The sequence below is a fragment of the Excalfactoria chinensis genome, chromosome 13 (genome assembly GCF_039878825.1).
Source record: "Excalfactoria chinensis isolate bCotChi1 chromosome 13, bCotChi1.hap2, whole genome shotgun sequence".
Classification (NCBI taxonomy): domain Eukaryota; kingdom Metazoa; phylum Chordata; class Aves; order Galliformes; family Phasianidae; genus Excalfactoria; species Excalfactoria chinensis.
This window is the reverse complement of record NC_092837.1, coordinates 15,314,449-15,340,582: the sequence shown is the minus strand read 5'-3', so window position 1 is coordinate 15,340,582 and position 26,134 is coordinate 15,314,449. Positions and strand designations below refer to the sequence as shown.

Here is a 26,134-nt window from a genome sequence, read left to right as displayed (position 1 = left end):
TAACAGGCCTCTAGAAGAGCGGGCACCATCATTGCTTTGGAACTCCACAGCAGAACAAGTGCAGGATTCAGAAAAGCTGTTTGCAGCAGTTCATTGAACAGACTCTCCTGGAAGCGATGTATAAGACACGTGCAAGAAGAGGAGGTGATGTGACACAGCCAGCATTGTTTCGCTGAGGCACGAGGGTCATGGCTTACCCGTCTGGTGTCCTTCTATGATGAAGTAACAGCATCCGTGTGCACATGAAGAGTAAGTGATGTCATCTACATGGACTTGTTCAAGGCCTTTGACATGTCCCCACATCGTATCTGTAAGTTTGAGACGTGTATTTTAATGGTGGACTATTCAGTGGATAAGGAATTGTTGGATGGTCACAGTCATAGTATTGGGTTCAAGAGTGCTATGTCCAGGTGGAGGCCAGAGACAAGCACTGTGCCACAGGAATCTATATTGGGACCAGTACTCTATGTAATCTTTATGAATGGATCCAGACAGTAGCATCAGATGCACCCACAGCAAGATTGCTGGTAACAGTTCTTTGAGTTGTGCAGTTGATACAGTAGAAGGAAGATGTGCCATGCAACAGACCTGCACATGCTTAAGAAAAGAGCCAACGTGAACAGTTTCATTAAATCCACATGCAAGCTGTTGGATTGGTTTGTGTGCAGCTGGGGAGAATTTTCAGTCAGGTGTGGAAGTTCTGTTCTGTGGAAGCACACTCTGGCATAGGAGCAAGGGAGGATATGTTTGTCATTTTGGAGTAGAAAGATGCCATTCAGAAGGGAAAGAATTGGAGCCCTGGGTCCTTTGGGTGAGGTGTGATAGACTGTGAAGAAAATATCGTCCAGATTCTGTCCTAGAGCAGAATAATTGCTCTAGTGTGAAAGCAAGCAAGAGTGATGTTGAATCATTTTCTTGAAGCATCTTAACCTCAATGCTGCCAGGCTCCTGTTCTGAGATGGAATCTATGAGGACCATCTCTAAAGGTAACAGCAATTTAATGATTAAAAAGAACACAGAGTGAGGAAAAAGTGAACCTATACTCAATGGAAAAAACACATTGACATTTTGAGACTTCAGAGAGCAGAAGAGTCCGTGTTGGAGACCTGAGAAGTGAAACCCAGAGCAGAACTCTGCGAGCAAGCAGGAAGCCTGCTGCCAAACGCGGCGAGTATTTACAATTGGCTTTTGCACTGGTGTATTGCAAGAGGAAAGGAGATTCGAACCGGCAACTGCTCGGAAGAAGGAGAAGGAGCGATTCGTGGTTGCGCCGCTGGGTGGGGATGTTGGCCACGGAGCGGCAGCTCCCTCTGCCCGCAGCGCGCTTTCAGGCGCAGGCGCCCAGCAGAGCCGTGCGAGCTGCTCGGGAAGGGCGGCGGGGCACGGAGCCGGGCGCTCGGGGGCTTTGGGGCCGAGCTGCCGGCAAAGGCGGCTTGTGGGTGAGGAGCTTTTGGCCCGGCGAGAAAGGCTGCGAGCGATGGGGGCCGCTGGGAAAGGCCGGCTGTGGCGGAGCGGGACGGCGAGCGGGAGCCGGAGAGGCGGCGGCGGCGGCGGCGAGAGGCAAGTGCTGCTGTGGCTGGTGTGCGTTTGCGTGTGGGAGAGCGGGGCCGAAACGCTGCGCTATTCCGTGGCGGAGGAAATGGCGAGGGAGTCGCTGGTGGGCAACGTGGCCCAGGACCTGGGGCTTTCTCCGAGCCAGCTGGCGGCTCGCAAGGCGCGCGTGGTGTCCGAGGGGAGCGAGCAGCATTTCCGCCTGGATCCGCACAGCGGCGTCCTGACGGTGACGGAGACGCTGGACCGAGAGCGGATCTGTCCGCACAGCGAGAGCTGCGCGCTCTTCTTTAAGCTGTTCTTTGAGAACCCGGTGCAGCTGATCCGCGGGGAGGTGGAGGTTCGGGACGTGAACGACAACTCCCCCGAGTTCCCGCAGAAGGAGATGGTTTTAAAGATTGTCGAAACGGCAACACCAGGCTCTCGGTTCCCTCTAGAAAATGCTCAGGATGAGGACGTGGGTGTAAACGGTTTGCAGAATTATAGCCTCTCCCCGAACTCGCATTTCTCCCTAGCTATCGAAAAGGGGAAACGTGGAGGAAAATATGCAGAGCTCGTCCTTGAGAGGCCGTTGGACCGGGAGGAGCAGCCGGAGCTGCATTTGGTGCTCACGGCCACGGACGGGGGCTCGCCGCCCAGGTCTGGCACGGCTCAGGTCCGGGTGGTGGTGCTGGATGCCAACGACAACATGCCGGTGTTCTCGCGGGAGGTGTACGAGGTGCGCGTGGCCGAGAACAGCCCCCCGGGGCAGCTGGTGGTCCGGGTGTCGGCCACGGATCCCGACGAAGGCTCCAACGGCAAATTATGGTACACTTTCACCCAGACGTCACCGGGTTCCCGACAGCTCTTTGATCTCAACTCTGATACTGGGGAGATCCGGGTCTCGGGCACAGTGGACTTTGAGGAGGACGAAACCCACGAGCTCGTAGTGAGAGCCACGGACGGCGGGGGTCTTTCAGCGCAATGCAAAGTGCACGTGGAGGTGCTGGACGTGAACGACAACGCGCCGGAGATCGAGCTGAGCTCGGTGAGCGCGTCCATCCCCGAGGACGCGCCGCCCCGCACCGTGGTGGCCCTGTTGAGCGTGCGGGACCGCGACTCCGGCGACAACGGGCGGACGGAGTGCGCCATCGAGGGCGACGTGCCGTTCAGCCTGACGGCCGCGTTCGCCGACCACTACGAGCTGCGCACCAGCGCGGCCCTGGACAGGGAGACGACGGGCGAGTACAACGTGAGCATCGTGGCGACGGACTGGGGCCGGACGCGGCTGAGCGCCCGCGAGAGCGTGTGGGTGCGCGTGGGCGACGTGAACGACAACGCGCCGCGCTTCACGCAGGCGGCGTACAGCATGTCGGTGAGCGAGAACGACGCGGGCGCGGTGCAGATCGGCAGCGTGAAGGCGACGGACGCGGACGCGGGCGCGAACGGGCGCGTGAGGTACGCGCTGGTGCGGGAGGAGGGCGAGGAGGCGCCCGCCGTGGCGGTGGACGCCGAGAGCGGGGCCGTGTCGGTCGTGCGGCCGCTGGACTACGAGGAGGTGCGCGCCGTGGAGGCGACGGTGCTGGCGGCCGACGGCGGCTCTCCGCCGCGGAGCGCCACGGCGCTGCTGCGCGTGCTGGTGCGGGACGAGAACGACAACGCGCCCGTGGTGCTGCACCCGCCGGCCGACGGCGGCGCGGCGCTGGGCGAGCTGGTGCCGCGGCGGGCGCCGGCGGGCTACCTGGTGGCCAAGGTGGTGGCGGTGGACGCGGACGCGGGGCAGAACGCGTGGCTGTGCTACGAGCTGGCCAAGGCGACGGAGCCGGGGCTGTTCCGCGTGGGGCTGCACAGCGGCGAGGTGCGCACGGCGCGCGCCCTGGGCGAGCGCGACGCGGCCCGGCACCGGCTGGTGGTGCTGGTGCGGGACCGCGGGCGGCCGCCGCGCTCCGCCAGCGCCACCCTGGCCGTGGCCCTGGCCGACGGCTTCTCCGAAGAGCACCTGCGGGCCGGCCAAGAGCCGCCGCCCGCCGAGCCCGACGGCCGCCTCACCCTGTACCTCAGCGTCTGCTTGGCCTGCGTGTCCGCGCTCTTCGTGGCCAGCGCCACGGCCGCCGTGGCCGCCAAGGTGCGGCGGGCCCGACGGGGCGAGCCGGGGCCCCTGCCCACCTTCCCGCAGTCGGCCGCCGACAGCAGCGCCGGCTCCCTGCCCCGCAGCTACGTCTACGACGTCCGCCTCGCCTCCGGCACCGTCAACAGCGAGTTCCGCTTCCTCGGGCCGCTCTTCCCCTGCTTCCCCGCCGGGCTGCCGCCGGTCGCTGCCGATCAGCGGAGCTCGCTCTGCTCGGCCGGCCTCGGGCAAGAAGAAGGCGACTGGGCTGTGCAGGTGAGAGAGCGGAGCGCGGGGGACCTCGGTGGGCGAGTGGGAGGGAGGGATCCCGTGGGATGGTGTTGGGGATCCCCGTAGAGGGACTAGAAGGCCGAGTAGGTCCTGTAGTCGCCGCTGGGTCCTCAGCTGTTCCCCCGGTTTCGGGCTGCCCACACCTCTGGCTATGGCTATCTGCCCGGTGTACTTGCTGCTGGTGAAGTGTTGAGGTGTCACCCCAAGGGCGGCTGTTTGAGCATGGGCAGCTGCAGAGCAGGGGAGCAGTTGGGAAGAAACACTGGGTCCTGCCTCAGTGCTCTGTAGAACCCTATATGGCAGGGACAGCAAGGTCACTCATCCCATAGTCTATAGCCCTGGAATTGCTTGCTTTATGTTGCATATTAGTGACAGCATAAGTGATATCACCTCAGTGAGCATTACCCATCTGTTGCTCTCTGACTTCCCATGTCCATTGACCCCTTCAATGAAAGTTTCTGGTTTTGCTTTTTCGAGGTCTTTCTGTAGTGGTTTAATAGGGCTGTGTGTCTGGTTATAGGGTTTAAACCTTGTCTTGTTCAGGTCAGAGTTCCGTGTTCCTGCCCCCCTCTTTCATTCCATCTGGGCAGGGCCGGTAGGTCTCCCATTCTCATGGGTTCAGATGAGCCTTCTCAGCTTCTTGTTTGCATCAGTTTATGGTTAAAATCACAACATCAGCCCTCCGCTCTGTTCTTTGCAGGGCCGAGCTCCCCTCTCTGAAGGCACGGCTCCCGGGGCAGCGGAGGAGAATACCCATTTGGATCAAAGCCCCTGGCTCAGCCATCAGTAAGGGACAAGGAGAAGCATCTCGGTCCTCATGGACAGAAAACTTCCAAGTGAGATGAAAGAGAGACCCAACATGCACCAAAAAAGTGACTGGGCTGTGCCAGAGTTTTCTGTGGGTGGAAGGATTCCTACCTCTTAATCAATACTTTATTCTTGTGCTTATTTTGGAATTGTGTTAAGCTTGGAGATGGGTGCATGCTGGGAACACTGAGATTCGGTATCTAACTGTGATAGTGCTATTGCTCCTACATACTAAGTGAAGAATTGGACGAAAATATTCTGATGCTCAAGCTATCATTTTCCTACATCTGCTTTTATGCATTCCTTTTTGTTGTCTGGTGGGCTCTGTAATAATGCAATCTATTCAATACCAGGACGTGGAGCTGTTCATCAAAGCTGAATGTTGCCAGCAGAGGTATTCTTTAGTACCATCGAGCTGCTGGCTGCCATAGAGATGGCTGCCATTGACACAGTGCACATTCAACCAGGAGTTCCCTTGTTCTGCATGCTGTAAATAGTCCTCTTTGGGCACTGTGGGTTTTTGTATTCACTTTGTTCTCTTCCCCAGTGTAAAGTCTAAATGAAGGGTTCTGGTGCATTTCAGGGTTATGAAGTTTAATACTGGAGGGAATTCAATGCAGTGTGATACTTCTGGTGTTTCATGTTATGCTCGTGCTTCCAAGAGTTGACTGTTGGTTGACAGAGCCCAATAAATTCTACTGAAAATCTACTGAATGAATCTGTGCTTTGGTGTAAGTGCTGCATCTTCTGCTGTGCCACAATATCATTCTAGCTATAGCTAAGAGCTCTCTTACTGATCACTGCTTAATTTGAACGCTGCTGTTTCTGACGCTGGCTGTTGTCACAGTAGATAAATAGCTTTTGCCTTAACCCACAGGTTTCTGTTTGTTTCATTTATTTCTCTGTTCTATCTGCCATCACACTTGGAAGGGCAGTGATGGATCGGCCATGTTGTGCTGAGCTGCTGCCAGCTTATGCCACAAGAGTAATTGTTGGAGCCCAGCGTGGGACTGAAGTGTTGCGATAACCCCAGATCAGACCAGAGTGTTTCCAATCAGAACTGAAAGCTGTGCTCGTGTAGTTGAACCATTTTTGACCACATTCTAAATTGTTTTTTCATTTTTATTGATTCTTTTTTGGCATTTCCCTGAACTACGTATCTGAACACCTTAGTTACTATGTATGTTCTCCGTTCTCTGTTATGCTGTGAGGGATGGAATAAGATGACAGTTTTGATGTTACATGTATCATTGGGTTAAGATATGTTAAATCTGTTACTCAGGAGATTTGGCTGGTGTTTGTACTCCACATTGTCATCATCTTTGCACTTAGGGAACCATCTCTCATCATCAGAGATGCACATTTTCCCTTTGTGTCCTTGGGAGCCAAACTGTGGGAGTGTGAACAAACCACCTTTTCCACCATTACCTCTCTCTCCTTTTCCCCTTCTTCTCCAGGCTACTTCCAATAGCCCTTGTGAATGTAAAATACCCTTGATGTTCAAACCAACATGATCCTACTGCTCTGCCTCCTGAACACTTTTCCAGGTAGGCTCCATTTAAACACATCGTTTGGAATAGAACCCAGAGAGCTGCCCTGACACAGTAATGTCTGAGTGTCAGGCTGTGTGGGAGGATACTAACAGGCCTCTAGAAGAGTGGGCACCATCATTGCTTTGGAACTCCACAGGAGAACAAGTGCAGGAACCAGAAAATCTGTTTGCAGCAGTTCATTGAACAGATTCTCCTGGAAGCCATGTATAAGACACGTGCAAGAAGAGGAGGTGATGTGACACAGCCAGCATTGTTTCGCTGAGGCCCGTGTGTCATGGCTGACCCATCTGGTGTACTTCTATGGTGATTAAACAGCATCCCTTTGCAAATGAAGAGTAAGTGATGTCATCTACGTGGACTTGTTCAAGGCCTTTGACATGTCCCCACATCGTATCTGTAAGATGGAGACGTGTATTTTAATGGTGGACTATTCAGTGGATACGGAATTGTTGGATGGTCACAGTCATAGTATTGGGTTCAAGAGTGCTATGTCAAGGTGGAGGCCAGAGACAAGCACTGTGCCACAGGCATCTATATTGGGACCAGTACTCTATGTAATCTTTATGAATGGATCCAGACAGTAGCATCAGATGCACCCACAGCAAGATTGCTGGTAAAAGTTCTTTGAGTTGTGCAGTTGAAGGAAGGAAGATGTGCCATGCAACGGACCTGCACATACTTAAGAAATGAGCCTATGTGAACAGTATCAGTACATCCACATGCAAGGTGTTCCACATTGGTCAGCTCATCCCCTGTTTTGAGTATAGTCTGGGAGAAGAACTAAGAAAGAGCAGCCCGGTGGAGACGGACTTGGAGTTTTAAGCAGATAAAGAGTTTGACATGAGCCATAAATGCCTGTGTGGAGCCACAATGGACACCTGTATCCTTGGTTCCATCAAAAATGAGGTGGCTAGCAGATTAAGAGGTGATTGTCTGTCTCTGCGTTGTCCTCATTAGGAACCACCTGGAATAACGTGTGCTGGTCTGTGTTCAGGTTGGAGCAGATGTGCTTTGAAGAAAGGCTGTGGCAGAGTGGCTTATTCAGCCTGCACAAAACAGTGTGAATACCTCATTGTGGCTTTTCAGTACCCAAAGGGAGCTTATAAAATGAGGAAGTCCAAGATCTTCCCTGCCATTCCATGTCCTGCCCTTCTGAAGCACCCTTTCTGGTGTTACAAACCCTCTGTATCACCAATCTGTGAAAGCAGTTTGCAGCTGTTGGATTGGTTTGTGTGCAGCTGGGGAGAATTTTCAGTCAGGTGTGGAAGTTTTGTTCTGTGGAAGCACACTCTGGCATAGGAGCAAGGGAGGACAAGTATCTCATTTTGGAGAAGAAAGATGCCATTCAGAAGGGAAAGAATTGGAGCCCTGGGTCCTTTGAGTGAGGTGTGATAGACTGTGAAGAAAACATCATCCAGATTCTGTCCTAGAGCAGAATAATTGCTCTAGTGTGAAGGCAAGCAGGAGTGTTGTTGAATCATTTTTTTGAAGCATCTTAACCTCTAAGCTGCTTCGTATCAGGACCGTCCCTCAAGTTACCTGCAATTTACTGATTAAAGAGAACACAGACTGTGGAAAACGTGAACCTTCACTGAATGGAAACAACATTTTGCCATTTTGAGACTTCAGAGAGCAGAAGAGTTCGTGTAGGAGACCTGAGAAGTGAAACCGAGAGCAGAACTCTGCGAGCAAGCAGGAAGCCTGCTGCCAAACGCGGCGAGTATTTACAATTGGCTTTTGGAGTGGTGTGTGCAAGAGGAAAGGAGATTCGAACCGGCAATTGCTCGGAAGAAGGAGAAGGAGCGATTCGTGGTTGCGCCGCTGGGTGGGGATGTTGGCCACGGAGCGGCAGCTCCCTCTGCCCGCAGCGCGCTTTCAGGCGCAGGCGCCCAGAAGAGCCGTGCGAGCTGCTCGGGAAGGGCGGCGGGGCACGGAGCCGGGCGCTCGGGGGCTTTGGGGCCGAGCTGCCGGCAAAGGCGGCTTGTGGGTGAGGAGCTTTTGGCCCGGCGAGAAAGGCTGCGAGCGATGGGGGCCGCTGGGAAAGGCCGGCTGTGGCGGAGCGGGACGGCGAGCGGGAGCCGGAGCCGGAGAGGCGGCGGCGAGAGGCAAGTGCTGCTGTGGCTGGTGTGCGTTTGCGTGTGGGAGAGCGGGGCCGAAACGCTGCGCTATTCCGTGGCGGAGGAAATGGCGAGGGAGTCGCTGGTGGGCAACGTGGCCCAGGACCTGGGGCTTTCTCCGAGCCAGCTGGCGGCTCGCAAGGCGCGCGTGGTGTCCGAGGGGAGCGAGCAGCATTTCCGCCTGGATCCGCACAGCGGCGTCCTGACGGTGACGGAGACGCTGGACCGAGAGCGGATCTGTCCGCACAGCGAGAGCTGCGCGCTCTTCTTTAAGCTGTTCTTTGAGAACCCGGTGCAGCTGATCCGCGGGGAGGTGGAGGTTCGGGACGTGAACGACAACTCCCCCGAGTTCCCGCAGAAGGAGATGGTTTTAAAGGTTATTGAAACGGCATCCATTGGTACACGGTACCCCCTCCAAAGAGCTCGGGATAAAGACTCGGGGATTTACGGCTTACAGAATTACAGTCTCTCCCCAAACTCACATTTTTCGCTAGTTCAAAAAGGAGAAGATGGAGCTGATTTCCCGGAGCTCGTCCTGCAGTGGCAGCTAGACCGGGAGGAGCAGCCGGAGCTGCATTTGGTGCTCACTGCCACGGACGGGGGCTCACCGCCCAGGTCTGGCACGGCTCAGGTCCGGGTGGTGGTACTGGATGCCAACGACAACGTGCCGGTGTTCTCGCGTGAGGTGTACGAGGTGCGAGTGGCCGAGAACAGTCCTCCGGGGCAGCTGGTGGTCCGGGTGTCGGCCACAGATCCCGATGAAGGCTCCAACGGGAAAGTGCAGTATGAGTTCACGGAGATGTCAGATCCATCTATGCGTCTCTTTGATCTGAACGCTGATACCGGAGAGATTCGGATCGTCGGTAATCTTGATTTCGAGGAAGCGAAAACCCACAAACTGGTAGTGAGAGCCACGGACGGCGGGGGCGTGACCGCGCACTGCAAAGTGCACGTGGAGGTGCTGGACGTGAACGACAACGCGCCGGAGATCGAGCTGAGCTCGGTGAGCGCGTCCATCCCCGAGGACGCGCCGCCCCGCACCGTGGTGGCCCTGTTGAGCGTGCGGGACCGCGACTCCGGCGACAACGGGCGGACGGAGTGCGCCATCGAGGGCGACGTGCCGTTCAGCCTGACGGCCGCGTTCGCCGACCACTACGAGCTGCGCACCAGCGCGGCCCTGGACAGGGAGACGACGGGCGAGTACAACGTGAGCATCGTGGCGACGGACTGGGGCCGGACGCGGCTGAGCGCCCGCGAGAGCGTGTGGGTGCGCGTGGGCGACGTGAACGACAACGCGCCGCGCTTCACGCAGGCGGCGTACAGCATGTCGGTGAGCGAGAACGACGCGGGCGCGGTGCGGATCGGCAGCGTGAAGGCGACGGACGCGGACGCGGGCGCGAACGGGCGCGTGAGGTACGCGCTGGTGCGGGAGGAGGGCGAGGAGGCGCCCGCCGTGGCGGTGGACGCCGAGAGCGGGGCCGTGTCGGTCGTGCGGCCGCTGGACTACGAGGAGGTGCGCGCCGTGGAGGCGACGGTGCTGGCGGCCGACGGCGGCTCTCCGCCGCGGAGCGCCACGGCGCTGCTGCGCGTGCTGGTGCGGGACGAGAACGACAACGCGCCCGTGGTGCTGCACCCGCCGGCCGACGGCGGCGCGGCGCTGGGCGAGCTGGTGCCGCGGCGGGCGCCGGCGGGCTACCTGGTGGCCAAGGTGGTGGCGGTGGACGCGGACGCGGGGCAGAACGCGTGGCTGTGCTACGAGCTGGCCAAGGCGACGGAGCCGGGGCTGTTCCGCGTGGGGCTGCACAGCGGCGAGGTGCGCACGGCGCGCGCCCTGGGCGAGCGCGACGCGGCCCGGCACCGGCTGGTGGTGCTGGTGCGGGACCGCGGGCGGCCGCCGCGCTCCGCCAGCGCCACCCTGGCCGTGGCCCTGGCCGACGGCTTCTCCGAAGAGCACCTGCGGGCCGGCCAAGAGCCGCCGCCCGCCGAGCCCGACGGCCGCCTCACCCTGTACCTCAGCGTCTGCTTGGCCTGCGTGTCCGCGCTCTTCGTGGCCAGCGCCACGGCCGCCGTGGCCGCCAAGGTGCGGCGGGCCCGGCGTGGAGAGCCGGGGCCCCTGCCCACCTTCCCGCAGTCGGCCGCCGACAGCAGCGCCGGCTCCCTGCCCCGCAGCTACGTCTACGACGTCCGCCTCGCCTCCGGCACCGTCAACAGCGAGTTCCGCTTCCTCGGGCCGCTCTTCCCCTGCTTCCCCGCCGGGCTGCCGCCGGTCGCTGCCGATCAGCGGAGCTCGCTGTGCTCGGCCGGCCTCGGGCAAGAAGAAGGCGACTGGGCTGTGCAGGTGAGTGAGCGGAGCGCGGGGGTCCTCGGTGTGGGAATGCGGGGTTACGCATTCTGCTGTTGAGGGGGAGGCATGGAGAAAGAGTGGGGGTGAGGGTCCTGCCCCGAGTGCGGCCGTGGGACATCGGGGAGCATTGGAGAGGCCGTGTGTGTGATGGCATCATGTTTTTCCTGCAGAGCGTTAGCGATAGTTTATCCGATATCACCTCAGGGCCCTGTTCCCCTTCTTTGCTGTTTGAGTTCCCATAACCATATTCCTCTTTATACCGTTAGCATTCGCGCACGTTACTTGTTCATGAGAAAACAGTTTGTCTGCTTCCTGATCCAGAAAGGATTTCTATTTATACTTTTCTGATGTCCATAAGAAGGGCTTTATGTAAGCCATATGTAAGGCTATCGGGTTCGTTATAGGGTTTTAATGTTGAGTTGTTCCTTTCAGTGAGCCACATCCCCGCCCTCCTCTTCCATTGCCTCCACATAGGGAAGAGTGGTCTCCCATTCTCATTTGTTCAGATGAGCTTTCTCAGCTTCTCATTGACACCTGCTTACGGTTAACATGCCAAAGTCAGCCCTCCGCTCTGTTCTTTGCAGGGCCAAGCTCCCCTCTCTGAAGGCACGGCTCCCGGGGCAGCAGAGGAGAATGGCAGTTTGGATCAAAACCCCTGGCTCAGCCATAAGTAGGGGAGGAGAAGGAGAAGCATCTCAGTCCTCATGGACAGATATCTTCAAAGCAAAATGAAGTAGAGGCCAAATATGCACCAAAAATAAACAAGAAAGCCGAAATCTGTTGTTTGAAAAGGACAATCTCCTCTCAATCTGTACTTTAGTCATGTATTTATTCTGAAATGTTGATACATTTGTATGTGGATGCATGCTAGGAACACTGAGGTTTGGTATCGCGTTTTAATAGTGCTTTTGCTCCTGAGTATTAAGTGAAAAAATCAAGAAGGATTCCAATCCTCATGATACCATTTTCAGATATGAGATTTTATGCATTTTTTGTTGTTGATGTCAGACAGGCTCTGTAATAATGTAATCTATTCATTACCAGGCTGCGTACCTATAAATCAAAGCTGAAGGTTTTAGCAGAGACATTCTTTGTTATCACTGAGAAGCTGTCTGCCGTGGACATGGCTGATATTCCCACAGTGCACATTCAGTGGGCAGTTCCCTGTTTCTCTATGCTGTACCGAGTGCTCTTTGAGCACTGCATTTGGGTTTGGTTTGGTTTCTTTCCCAACATAAAGTCGAAATGAATGGTTCTAGGGTACCTCAGGAATATGACTGCTAGATAATAGAATATTGAAAGCAATGTGCTATTTCACATTCCTCATATATTTCCAAGAATTGAATGCCTGGTGACAGAAACCAATAAAATCTACTGAGAAACCTGACAATGTGAGCTTCACTCGTACGTGCAAAGTTATTATTGTACATAAAAGGTGCATTAAGGATCACTGTTGCTCTCACAGCCTTCTATGCCTGAAGCTGAAGGGCTGAGTGTCCCTGTGAAATGAGGACAGTCATTGTGGGAGTTGTCTGTGGAAGTTCTTCTCAGCCTGGATCTGTTTCCTGTCACAGTGGTATGAATGTTCAGTTGCAGGGTGCTTCTCTTTGAGAACCCTGTGCTGAACGCGGAGAACAAAGTAACATGCTGTGTGGTAATGTAACCTTTCTGTAGCATGAAAGTGGAGCCACATTCCCCACTTTATGTGCTGCTGATGACCTACAGCCATCTTTTGTTTTTAATACTGCTTGTACAGATGGTTTGTTTTACTGTTAGGAGGAAAACCACGTTTAGAAGAGTGACTGTTGAGTAGTTGCTGAGCAGCGCTGCACAGAGCCAAGGACAACACTTAGCTTGTTGTACTTCTATGTTAGTGAGAGGGCCAGTGGAGCACAAGAAACTGAGATGGGGCAGAAGCTGGACAGCTGCTCTAAACTGATCAAAGAAATTCTCTGCAATGTGACATCACACAGGACTACAGAAGTGGGGAGATGTGAGGGGAGGGGGCAGGTACTGATCATCAACAGGCAGGGCATTGGTAAGCAGATGGTGGTGTAGCATGCATCATTTCTTTTCTCTATCTCTATCTGCATTTCTTATCTGAGTGGTGTCCCCCACTTGTTTTGGGACCAGTGCTCTTCAACATCTCTATCAGTGGATCAAGACAGTGGGATCAAATGGAACCTCAGCAAGTCTGCAGGTAACATTTCTTAGAGTGGTACAGATGATAGAGTAGATGGAAGGGTCACCTTTCAAAGAGGCCTGGAAAAGCTTGAAAAGTGAGCCCCTGTGAATTGTTGGGCCTGGAAAAGGACCTGGGGAGAACTCATTGTGGCCTTCCAGTACTTACAGGGAAATTATAAAGCAAAGGTGACCGAGTCTATGCCTTCTGTTCCTTTCTCTTCCCCTGCCCTGCCATCTTTATTGCTCCATCATTGGAATCCCCAGACGACTGAATCTCCAAATTGTGAATGTAGATTGCATCTTTTTGATTTGTTTGTATACAACTGGGGACAACTTTCAATCAGGTGTGAGAGCTTTGTTTTGCTGTGATAAAATCAAGCACAGCTACAGTGGTGGGTATGTTTGCCATATCAGAGAAGAACAAGGCCTTTCACACAGGAAAGCATGAGAGCCCTGGGTCCTTCAGATGAGCTGCTGTACCTAACCCAATGTGAAGAAAGCAGCACCAGGATTCGGTCCTAGAGGAGAATCATCTTCCTGGTATGACAGCAAGCTGGAGTGCTGGTGAATCACCTCCTTACAGCAGATTTCCCTGTAAGCTCTCTGGCACCAACCGTCACATCCAGTTATGCTATGTGTTCACACGCTCCTCTTCTTTATTATCACTGCCTGATTCAAAAGAAGAGAAAATGAGGAAAATATGACAATGCCACCGATGGAAAGGAAAAAATATGATGCAAATTCCACATTGCAACGAGCAAAGAGTTCGGCATGGAGATCAGAGTAGTGAAACCCAGAGTAGAACTCTGCGAGCAAGCAGGAAGCCTGCTGCCAAACGCGGCGAGTATTTACGATTGGCTTTTGGAGTGGTGTGTGCAAGAGGAAAGGAGATTCGAACCGGCAACTGCTCGGAAGAAGGAGAAGGAGCGATTCGTGGTTGCGCCGCTGGGTGGGGATGTTGGCCACGGAGCGGCAGCTCCCTCTGCCCGCAGCGCGCTTTCAGGCGCAGGCGCCCAGCAGAGCCGTGCGAGCTGCTCGGGAAGGGCGGCGGGGCACGGAGCCGGGCGCTCGGGGGCTTTGGGGCCGAGCTGCCGGCAAAGGCGGCTTGTGGGTGAGGAGGTTTTGGCCCGGCGAGAAAGGCTGCGAGCGATGGGGGCCGCTGGGAAAGGCCGGCTGTGGCGGAGCGGGACGGCGAGCGGGAGCCGGAGAGGCGGCGGCGGCGGCGGCGGCGAGAGGCAAGTGCTGCTGTGGTTGGTGTGCGTTTGCGTGTGGGAGAGCGGGGCCGAAACGCTGCGCTATTCCGTGGCGGAGGAAATGGCGAGGGAGTCGCTGGTGGGCAACGTGGCCCAGGACCTGGGGCTTTCTCCGAGCCAGCTGGCGGCTCGCAAGGCGCGCGTGGTGTCCGAGGGGAGCGAGCAGCATTTCCGCCTGGATCCGCACAGCGGCGTCCTGACGGTGACGGAGACGCTGGACCGAGAGCGGATCTGTCCGCACAGCGAGAGCTGCGCGCTCTTCTTTAAGCTGTTCTTTGAGAACCCGGTGCAGCTGATCCGCGGGGAGGTGGAGGTTCGGGACGTGAACGACAACTCCCCTGTGTTCAGGAAAAAGGACGTTGATTTAAGGATTCCCGAATCGGCATCTCCCGGATCTCGTTACCCACTGGAAGCAGCACGAGATAAAGACGTGGGTATTAACGGTTTGCAGAATTACAGTCTCTCCCCGAACTCGCATTTCTCCCTAGCTCTCGAAACTGGGAAAGATGGATCGAAATACGCGGAGCTTGTCCTTGAGAGGCCATTGGACCGGGAGGAGCAGCCGGAGCTGCATTTGGTGCTCACGGCCACGGACGGGGGCTCACCGCCCAGGTCAGGTACGGCTCAGGTCCGGGTGGTGGTGCTGGATGCCAACGACAACATGCCGGTGTTCTCGCGGGAGGTGTACGAGGTGCGCGTGGCCGAGAACAGCCCCCCGGGGCAGCTGGTGGTCCGGGTGTCGGCCACGGATCCCGACGAAGGTTCCTACGGCAAAGTTCTGTATGAACTGAGCCAGATAACTGAGAGGTCCCAGCAAGTATTTGATCTCAATCCTGATACCGGGGAGATTCAGATCGTAGGGAACATTGACTTTGAGGCGGAAGAAACCCACGAGCTGATAGTGACAGCCACGGACGGCGGGGGTCTGTCCGCGCACTGCAAGGTTCACGTGGAGGTGCTGGACGTGAACGACAACGCGCCGGAGATCGAGCTGAGCTCGGTGAGCGCGTCCATCCCCGAGGACGCGCCGCCCCGCACCGTGGTGGCCCTGTTGAGCGTGCGGGACCGCGACTCCGGCGACAACGGGCGGACGGAGTGCGCCATCGAGGGCGACGTGCCGTTCAGCCTGACGGCCGCGTTCGCCGACCACTACGAGCTGCGCACCAGCGCGGCCCTGGACAGGGAGACGACGGGCGAGTACAACGTGAGCATCGTGGCGACGGACTGGGGCCGGACGCGGCTGAGCGCCCGCGAGAGCGTGTGGGTGCGCGTGGGCGACGTGAACGACAACGCGCCGCGCTTCACGCAGGCGGCGTACAGCATGTCGGTGAGCGAGAACGACGCGGGCGCGGTGCGGATCGGCAGCGTGAAGGCGACGGACGCGGACGCGGGCGCGAACGGGCGCGTGAGGTACGCGCTGGTGCGGGAGGAGGGCGAGGAGGCGCCCGCCGTGGCGGTGGACGCCGAGAGCGGGGCCGTGTCGGTCGTGCGGCCGCTGGACTACGAGGAGGTGCGCGCCGTGGAGGCGACGGTGCTGGCGGCCGACGGCGGCTCTCCGCCGCGGAGCGCCACGGCGCTGCTGCGCGTGCTGGTGCGGGACGAGAACGACAACGCGCCCGTGGTGCTGCACCCGCCGGCCGACGGCGGCGCGGCGCTGGGCGAGCTGGTGCCGCGGCGGGCGCCGGCGGGCTACCTGGTGGCCAAGGTGGTGGCGGTGGACGCGGACGCGGGGCAGAACGCGTGGCTGTGCTACGAGCTGGCCAAGGCGACGGAGCCGGGGCTGTTCCGCGTGGGGCTGCACAGCGGCGAGGTGCGCACGGCGCGCGCCCTGGGCGAGCGCGACGCGGCCCGGCACCGGCTGGTGGTGCTGGTGCGGGACCGCGGGCGGCCGCCGCGCTCCGCCAGCGCCACCCTGGCCGTGGCCCTGGCCGACGGCTTCTCCGAAGAGCACCTGCGGGCCGGCCAAGAGCCGCCGCCCGCCGAGCCCGACGGCCGCCTCACCCTGTACCTCAGCGTCTGCTTGGCCTGCGTGTCCGCGCTCTTCGTGGCCAGCGCCACGGCCGCCGTGGCCGCCAAGGTGCGGCGGGCCCGGCGTGGAGAGCCGGGGCCCCTGCCCACCTTCCCGCAGTCGGCCGCCGACAGCAGCGCCGGCTCCCTGCCCCGCAGCTACGTCTACGACGTCCGCCTCGCCTCCGGCACCGTCAACAGCGAGTTCCGCTTCCTCGGGCCGCTCTTCCCCTGCTTCCCCGCCGGGCTGCCGCCGGTCGCTGCCGATCAGCGGAGCTCGCTCTGCTCGAACGGCCTCGGGCAAGAAGAAGGCGACTGGGCTGTGCAGGTGAGAGAGCGGAACGCGGGGGACCGCGGTGTGGGAGTGGGAGGGAGGGATCCCGTGGGGTTGATGTCTGGGATCCTTCTGTTGGGACTAGAAGGCCGAGTAGGTGCTGTAGTCGCCACTGTGTCCTCAGCTGCTCCCAGGTTTCGGGCTGCCCACACCTCTGGCTATGGCTATCTGCCCGGTGTACTTGCTGTGGGTTAATTGTTGAGGTGTTACCTCGAAGGGGGCTGTTGGAGCGTGTACAGCTGCAAAGCACAAGAGGAGGTAGATAAGACACACCGTGTCTTGCCTCAGCGCTCTGTAGATCACAATGGGGCAAGGGCAGCAAGGTCACTGATCCCAAAGTCTATAGCCCTGGCATCACTTTGTTTCTGCAGCACACTAGTGACAGTTTAACTGATAACCACCTCAGTGAGTGATGCCCATCTGTTGCTGCCAGATTTCCCCCATCCGTTGTCCACTGCATACCATTGGCACTAAAAGATGCTATTTGTTTGTTAGGAAACTTTTTTTGTGTTCTTCCCTGCTCCCATGTCCAATGAAAGTTTCTGGTTTTGCATTTTTGAGGTCTTTGTGTATTGGTCTAATACGGCTATGGATCTTGTTATAGGGTTTAAGGTTGTCATGTTCAAGTCAGAGATCCACGTTCCCCACCCTCCTCTTTCTTTCCCTCTGGGCAGGGAATGTTGGTCTCCCATTCCCATGGGTTCAGATGAGCCTTCTCCGCTTCTGGTTTGCATCAGTTTATGGTTAAAATCTTAACGTCAGCCCTCCGCTCTGTTCTTTGCAGGGCCGAGCTCCCTTCTCTGAAGGCACGGCTCCCGGGGCAGCGGAGGTGAATGGCAGTTTGGATCAAAGCCCCTGGCTCAGCCATCAGTAAGGGACAAGGAGAAGCATCTCGGTCCTCATGGACAGAAAACTTCCAAGTGAGATGAAGGAGAGACCCAACATGCACCAAAAAAGAGACTGGGCTGTGCCAGAGTTTTCTGTGGGTGGAAGGATTCCTACCTCTTAATCAATACTTCATTCTTGTGTTTCTTTTGGAATTGTGTTACGTTTGGAGATGGGTGCATGCTGGGAACACTGAGATTTGGTATCTAACTGTGATAGTGCTATTGCTCCTAAGTACTAAGTGAAGAATTGGATGAAAATATTCTGATGCTCAAGCTATCATTTTCCTACATCTGCTTATATGCATTCCTTTTTGTTGTCTGCTGGGCTCTGTAGTGATCTATTCAATACCAGGACGTGTAGCTGTTCATCAAAGCTGAATGTTGCCAGCAGAGGTATTCTTTAGTACCATCAAGCTGCTGGCTGCCATAGAGATGGCTGACACTGACACAGTGCACATTCAACCAGGAGTTCCCTTGTTCTGCATGCTGTAAATAGTCCTCTTTGGGCACTGTGTTTCTTTTTTATTCACTTTGTTCTCTTTCCCAAGGTAAAGTCTAAATGAAGGGTTCTGGTGCATTTCAGGGATATCAAGTTTAATACTGGAGGGAATTCAATGCAATGTGATACTTCTGGTGTTTCATGTTATGCTCGTGCTTCCAAGAGTTGACTGTTGGTTGACAGAGCCCAATAAATTCTACTGAAAATCTACTGAAGGAATCTGTGCTTTGGTGTAAGTGCTGCATCTTCTGATGTGCTGCAATATCATTCTAGCTAATAGCTCTCTTATTGATCACTACTTAATTTGAACGCTGCTGTTTCTGACGCTGGCTGTTGTCGCAGTAGATAAATAGCTTTTGTCTAAACCCACAAGTTCCTGTTTGTTTCATCTGTTTCTCAGTTCTATCTGCTATTGCAATGGGAAGGGCAGTGATGGAACGGCCATGTTGTGCTGAGCTGCTGCCAGGTTATGCCACAAGTGTAATTGTTGGAGCCCAGCGTGGGACTGAAGTTTTGGGATAACCCCTGATCTGACCAGAGTGTTTCCAATCAGAACTGAAAGCTGTGCTCATGTAGTTGAACCATTTCTGACCACATTCTGAACTGTTTTTTCATTATGATTGATTCTTTTTTGGCATTTCCCTTAAACTACGTATCTGAACACCTTAGTTACTATGTATGTTCTCCGTTCTCTGTTTTGCTGTGAGGGATGGAATAAGATGACAGTTTTGATGTTACATGTATCATTGGGTTAAGATATGTTGAAGCTGTTACTCAGGAGATTCGGCTGGTGTTTGTACTCCACATTGTCATCATCTTTGCACTTAGGGAACCATCTCTCATCATTAGAGATGCACATTTTCCCTTTGAGTCCTTGGAAGCCAGACTGTGGGAGTGTGAACAAACCACCTTTTCCACCATTACCTCACTCTCCTTTTCCCCTTCTCCTCCAGGCTACTTCCAATAGCCCTTGACAATGTAAAATATCCTTGAGGTGTTCAAACCAACATGATCCTACTGCTCTGCCTCCTGAACACCTTTCCAGGTTAGCTGCATTGAAACACCTTGTTTGGAATAGAACCCAGAGAGCTGCCCTGACACAGTAATGTCTGAGTGTCAGGCTGTGTGGGAGGATACTAACAGGCCTCTAGAAGAGTGAACACCATCATTGCTTTGGAACACCACAGGAGAACAAGTGCAGGATCCAGAAAAGCTGTTTGCAGCAGTTCAGGGAACAGACTCTCCTGGAAGCCATGTATAAGACACGTGCAAGAAGAGGAGGTGATGTGACACAGCCAGCATTGTTTCTCTGAGGCCCATGAGTCATGGCTGACCAGTCTGGTGTCCTTCTATGATGAAGTAACAGCATCCTTGTGCACATGAAGAGTAAGTGATGTCATCTACATGGACTTGTTCAAGGCCTTTGACATGTCCCCACATCGTATCTGTAAGATGGAGATGTGTATTTTAATGGTGGACTATTCAGTGGATAAGGAATTGTTGGATGGTCACAGCCATAGTTTTGGGTTCAGGAGTACTATGCTGTGCCACAGGCATCTATCTTGGGACCAGTACTCTATGTAATCTTTATGAATGGATCCAGACAGTAGCATCGGATGCACCCACAGCAAGATTGCTGGTAACAGTTCTTTGAGTTGTGCAGTTTATACAGTAGAAGGAAGATGTGCCAGCCAACGGACCTGCACATGCTTAAGAAAAGAGCCTATGTGAACAGTTTCATTACATCCACATGCAAGCTGTTGGATTGGTTTGTGTGCAGCTGGGGAGAATTTTCAGTCAGGTGTGGAAATTTTGTTCTGTGGAAGCACACTCTGGCATAGGAGCAAGGGAGGATGTGTTTGTCATTTTGGAGAAGAAAGATGCCATTCAGAAGGGAAAGAATTGGAGCCCTGGGTCCTTTGGGTGAGGTGTGATACACAGTGTGAAGAAAAACATGGTCCAGATTCTGTCCTAGAGCAGAATAATTGCTCTAATGTGAAAACAAGCAGGAGTGATGTTGAATCATTTTCTTGAAGCATCTTAACCTCAAAGCTGCTTCGTATCAGGACCGTCCCTCAAGGCAACTGTAATTTATTTATTAAAAAGAACACAGAGTGAGGAAAAAGTGAACCTACACTCATTGGAAACAACACTTTGCCATTTTGAGACTTCATGGAGCAAAAGAGCCCGTGTTGGAGAGCCGAGAAGAGATACCGAGAACAGAACTCTGCGAGCAAGCAGGAAGCCTGCTGACAAACGCGGCGAGTATTTACAATTGGCTTTTGGAGTGGTGTGTGCAAGAGGAAAGGAGATTCGAACCGGCAACTGCTCGGAAGAAGGAGAAGGAGCGATTCGTGGTTGCGCCGCTGGGTGGGGATGTTGGCCACGGAGCGGCAGCTCCCTCTGCCCGCAGCGCGCTTTCAGGCGCAGGCGCCCAGCAGAGCCGTGCGAGCTGCTCGGGAAGGGCGGCGGGGCACGGAGCCGGGCGCTCGGGGGCTTTGGGGCCGAGCTGCCGGCAAAGGCGGCTTGTGGGTGAGGAGGTTTTGGCCCGGCGAGAAAGGCTGCGAGCGATGGGGGCCGCTGGGAAAGGCCGGCTGTGGCGGAGCGGGACGGCGAGCGGGAGCCGGAGAGGCGGCGGCGGCGGCGAGAGGCAAGTGCTGCTGTGGCTGGTGTGCGTTTGCGTGTGGGAGAGCGGGGCCGAAACGCTGCGCTATTCCGTGGCGGAGGAAATGGCGAGGGAGTCGCTGGTGGGCAACGTGGCCCAGGACCTGGGGCTTTCTCCGAGCCAGCTGGCGGCTCGCAAGGCGCGCGTGGTGTCCGAGGGGAGCGAGCAGCATTTCCGCCTGGATCCGCACAGCGGCGTCCTGACGGTGACGGAGACGCTGGACCGAGAGCGGATTTGTCCGAACAGCGAGAGCTGCGCGCTCTTCTTTAAGCTGTTCTTTGAGAACCCGGTGCAGCTGATCCGCGGGGAGGTGGAGGTTCGGGACGTGAACGACAACTCCCCCGAGTTCCCACAGAAGGAGGTGGTTTTAAAGATTCTTGAAACGGCAATACCCGGATCTCGGTTCCCGCTGGAAAATGCTCAGGATGAGGACGTGGGTATAAACGGTTTGCAGAATTACAGCCTCTCCCCGAACTCGCATTTCTCCATTGCTCTCGAAAAAGGAGATGATGGAGCCAAAAACGCAGAGCTTGTTCTTGAGAGGCCATTGGACCGGGAGGAGCAGCCGGAGCTGCATTTGGTGCTCACTGCCACGGACGGGGGCTCACCGCCCAGGTCTGGCACGGTTCAGGTCCGGGTGGTGGTGCTGGATGCCAACGACAACATGCCGGTGTTCTCGCGGGAGGTGTACGAGGTGCGCGTGGCCGAGAACAGTCCTCCGGGGCAGCTGGTGGTCCGGGTGTCGGCCACGGATCCCGACGAAGGTTCCTACGGCAAAGTGCGATACGAGTTCACTCAGGCATCTGCGCGGTCCAAACACCTCTTTGATCTTAATGCTGATACTGGGGAGATTCGAGTCTCTGGTATCCTGGACTTCGAGGAAGCGAAAACCCACAAGATGGTAGTGACAGCGACGGACGGCGGTGGTCTATACGCGCACTGCAAGGTTCACGTGGAGGTGCTGGACGTGAACGACAACGCGCCGGAGATCGAGCTGAGCTCGGTGAGCGCGTCCATCCCCGAGGACGCGCCGCCCCGCACCGTGGTGGCCCTGTTGAGCGTGCGGGACCGCGACTCCGGCGACAACGGGCGGACGGAGTGCGCCATCGAGGGCGACGTGCCGTTCAGCCTGACGGCCGCGTTCGCCGACCACTACGAGCTGCGCACCAGCGCGGCCCTGGACAGGGAGACGACGGGCGAGTACAACGTGAGCATCGTGGCGACGGACTGGGGCCGGACGCGGCTGAGCGCCCGCGAGAGCGTGTGGGTGCGCGTGGGCGACGTGAACGACAACGCGCCGCGCTTCACGCAGGCGGCGTACAGCATGTCGGTGAGCGAGAACGACGCGGGCGCGGTGCGGATCGGCAGCGTGAAGGCGACGGACGCGGACGCGGGCGCGAACGGGCGCGTGAGGTACGCGCTGGTGCGGGAGGAGGGCGAGGAGGCGCCCGCCGTGGCGGTGGACGCCGAGAGCGGGGCCGTGTCGGTCGTGCGGCCGCTGGACTACGAGGAGGTGCGCGCCGTGGAGGCGACGGTGCTGGCGGCCGACGGCGGCTCTCCGCCGCGGAGCGCCACGGCGCTGCTGCGCGTGCTGGTGCGGGACGAGAACGACAACGCGCCCGTGGTGCTGCACCCGCCGGCCGACGGCGGCGCGGCGCTGGGCGAGCTGGTGCCGCGGCGGGCGCCGGCGGGCTACCTGGTGGCCAAGGTGGTGGCGGTGGACGCGGACGCGGGGCAGAACGCGTGGCTGTGCTACGAGCTGGCCAAGGCGACGGAGCCGGGGCTGTTCCGCGTGGGGCTGCACAGCGGCGAGGTGCGCACGGCGCGCGCCCTGGGCGAGCGCGACGCGGCCCGGCACCGGCTGGTGGTGCTGGTGCGGGACCGCGGGCGGCCGCCGCGCTCCGCCAGCGCCACCCTGGCCGTGGCCCTGGCCGACGGCTTCTCCGAAGAGCACCTGCGGGCCGGCCAAGAGCCGCCGCCCGCCGAGCCCGACGGCCGCCTCACCCTGTACCTCAGCGTCTGCTTGGCCTGCGTGTCCGCGCTCTTCGTGGCCAGCGCCACGGCCGCCGTGGCCGCCAAGGTGCGGCGGGCCCGGCGTGGAGAGCCGGGGCCCCTGCCCACCTTCCCGCAGTCGGCCGCCGACAGCAGCGCCGGCTCCCTGCCCCGCAGCTACGTCTACGACGTCCGCCTCGCCTCCGGCACCGTCAACAGCGAGTTCCGCTTCCTCGGGCCGCTCTTCCCCTGCTTCCCCGCCGGGCTGCCGCCGGTCGCTGCCGATCAGCGGAGCTCGCTCTGCTCGGCCGGCCTCGGGCAAGAAGAAGGCGACTGGGCTGTGCAGGTGAGAGAGCGGAGCGCGGGGGTCTGCGGTGTGGGAGTGGGAGGGAGGGATCCCGTGGGGTTGATGTCTGGGATCCTTCTGTTGGGACTAGAAAACCAAGTAGGTGCTGTAGTTGCCACTGGGTCCTCAGCTGCTCCCAGGTTTTGGGCTGCCCGCACCTCTGGCTATGGCTATCTGCCCGGTGTACTTGCTGTGGGTTAATTGTTGAGGTGTTACCTCGAGGGGGGCTGTTGGAGCATGGGCAGCTGCAGGGCACGAGAGGAGGTAGATAAGACACACAGTGTCTTGCCTCAGCGCTCTGTAGAACACAATGGGGCAAGGGCAGCAAGGTCTCTAATCCCAAAGTCTATAGCCTTGGCATCACTTTGTTTCTGCAATGCACTAGTGACAGTTTAACTGATAACCACCTCAGTGAGTGATGCCCATCTGTTGCTGTCAGATTTCCCCCATCCGTTGTCCACTGCATACCATTGGCACTAAAAGATGTTATTTGTTTGTTAGGAAACTTTTTTTGTGTTTTTCCCTGCTCCCATGTCCAATGAAAGTTTCTGGTTTTGCATTTTTGAGGTCTTTGTGTATTGGTTTAATAGGGCTATGGGTCTGGTTATAGGGTTTAAGGTTGTCTTGTTCAAGTCAGAGATCCACGTTCCCCGCCCTCCTCTTTCTTTCCATCTGGGCAGGGAAGTTTGGTCTCCCATTCCCATGGGTTCAGACGAGCCTTCTCAGCTTCTGAATTGCATCAGTTTATGGTTAAAATCTTAACGTCAGCCCTCCGCTCTGTTCTTTGCAGGGCCGAGCTCCCCTCTCTGAAGGCACGGCTCCCGGGGCAGCGGAGGAGAATGGCAGTTTGGATCAAAGCCCCTGGCTCAGCCATCAGTAAGGGACAAGGAGAAGCATCTCGGTCCTCAGGGACAGAAAACATCCAAGTGAGATGAAAGAGAGACCCAACATGCACCAAAAAGGAGACTGGGCTGTGCCAGAGTTTTCTGTGGGTGGAAGGATTCCTACCTCTTAATCAATACTTTATTCTTGTGTTTCTTTTGGAATTGTGTTACGTTTGGAGATGGGTGCATGCTGGGAACACTGAGATTTGGTATCTAAATGTGATAGTGCTATTGCTCCTAAGTACTAAGTGAAGAATTGGACTAAAATATTCTGATGCTCAAGCTATCATTTTCCTCATCTGCTTTTATGCATTCCTTTTTGTTGTCTGCTGGGCTCTGTAATAATGCAATCTATTCAATACCAGGACATGTAGCAGTTCAGCAAAGCTGAATGTTGCCAGCAAAGGTATTCTTTAGTACCATCGAGCTGCTGGCTGCCATAGAGATGGCTGACATCGACACAGTGCACATTCAACCAGGAGTTCCCTTGTTCTGCATGCTGTAAATAGTCCTCTTTGGGCACTGTGGGTTTTTTTATTCACTTTGTTCTCTTCCCCAGTGTAAAGTCTGAATGAAGGGTTCATTTCAGGGTTATGAAGTTGAATACTGGAGGGAATTCAATGCAGTGTGATACTTCTGGTGTTTCATGTTATGCTCGTGCTTCCAAGAGTTGACTGTTGGTTGACAGAGCCCAATAAATTCTACTGAAATCTACTGAATGAATCTGTGCTTTGGTGTAAGTGCTGCATCTTCTGCTGTGCCACAATATCATTCTAGCTATAGCTAAGAGCTCTCTTATTGATCACTGCTTAATTTGAACGCTGCTGTTTCTGACGCTGGCTGTTGTCGCAGTAGATAAATAGCTTTTGCCTTAACCCACAAGTTTCTGTTTGTTTCATTTATTTCTCTGTTCTATCTGCCATCACATTGGGAAGGGCAGTGATGGAACGGCCATGTTGTGCTGAGCTGCTGCCAGGTTATGCCACAACAGTAATTGCTGGAGCCCAGTGTGGGACTGAAGTGTTGAGATAACCCCAGAGTGTTTCCAATCAGAACTGAAAGCTGTGCTCGTGTAGTTGAACCATTTCTGACCACATTCTGAACTGTTTTTTCATTTTGATTGATTCTTTTTTGGCATTTCCCTGAACTACGTATCTGAACACCTTTGTTACTATGTATGTTCTCCATTCTCTGTTATGCTGTGAGGGATGGAATAAGATGATAGTTTTGATGTTACATGTGTCATTGGGATAAGATATGTTAAATCTGTTACTCAGGAGATTTGGCTGGTGTTTGTACTCCACATTGTCATCATCTTTGTACTTAGGGAACCATCTCTCATCATTAGAGATGCACATTTTCCCTTGTGTCCTTGGGAGCCAGACTGTGGGAGTGTGAACAAACCCCCTTTTCCACCATTACCTCACTCTCCCTTTCCCCTTCTTCTCCAGGCTACTTCCAATAGCCCTTGACAATGTAAAATATCCTTGAGGTGTTCAAACCAACATGATCCTACTGCTCTGCCTCCTGAATATATTTCCAGGTTAGCTGCATTGAAACACGTCATTTGGAATAGAACCCAGAGAGCTGCCCTGACACAGTAATGTCTGAGTGTCAGGCTGTGTGGGAGGATACTAACAGGCCTCTAGAAGAGTTGGCACCATCATTGCTTTGGAACTCCACAGGAGAACAAGTGCAGGAACCAGAAAAGCTGTTTGCAGGAGTTCATTGAACAGACTCTCCTGGAAGCCATGTATAAGACACGTGCAAGAAGAGGAGGTGATGTGACACAGCCAGCATTGTTTCGCTGAGGCCCATTGGTCATGGTTTACCCATCTGGTGTACTTCTATGATGAAGTAACAGTATCTGTGTGCACATGAAGAGTAAGTGATGTCATCTACATGGACTTGTTCAAGGCCTTTGACATGTCCCCACATAGTATCTGTAAGATGGAGATGTGTATTTTAATGGTGGACTATTCAGTGGATAAGGAATTGTTGGATGGTCACAGCCATAGTATCGGGTTCAAGAGTGCTATGTCCAAGTGAGGCCAGAGACAAGCACTGTGCCGCAGAAATCTATCTTGGGACCAGTACTTTATGTAATCTTTATGAATGGATCCAGACAGTGGGATCAAATGCATCCACACCAAGATTGCTGGTAACAGTTCTTTGAGTTGTGCAGTTGATACAATAGAAGGAAGATGTGCCATCCAATGGACCTGCACATGCTTGAGAAATGAGCCTATGTGAACAGTATCAGTACATCCACATGCAAGGTGTTCCACATTCGTCAGCTCATCCCCAGTTTTGACTATAGTCTGGGAGAAGAAC

At 55.7% G+C, this 26,134-nt stretch overlaps 2 protein-coding genes across 2 annotated transcripts; both read left to right on the top strand.

Moving 5' to 3' along the window:
• Positions 1-1,215: 1,215 nt before the first annotated feature.
• LOC140258390 (uncharacterized) lies at positions 1,216-24,478 on the top strand. The gene is made up of 5 exons (XM_072348600.1): positions 1,216-3,941; positions 13,697-16,521; positions 17,312-17,397; positions 20,081-22,916; positions 23,707-24,478. Exons 1-5 carry the CDS (start codon positions 1,478-1,480, stop codon positions 23,794-23,796), a joined length of 8,301 nt encoding a protein of 2,766 aa, XP_072204701.1. The 5' UTR covers positions 1,216-1,477; the 3' UTR covers positions 23,797-24,478.
• On the top strand, positions 8,169-12,090 carry LOC140258246 (protocadherin beta-15-like). Its single transcript, XM_072348345.1, has 2 exons — positions 8,169-10,743; positions 11,334-12,090. Exons 1-2 carry the CDS (start codon positions 8,314-8,316, stop codon positions 11,421-11,423), a joined length of 2,520 nt encoding a protein of 839 aa, XP_072204446.1. The 5' UTR covers positions 8,169-8,313; the 3' UTR covers positions 11,424-12,090.
• Positions 24,479-26,134: the final 1,656 nt, after the last annotated feature.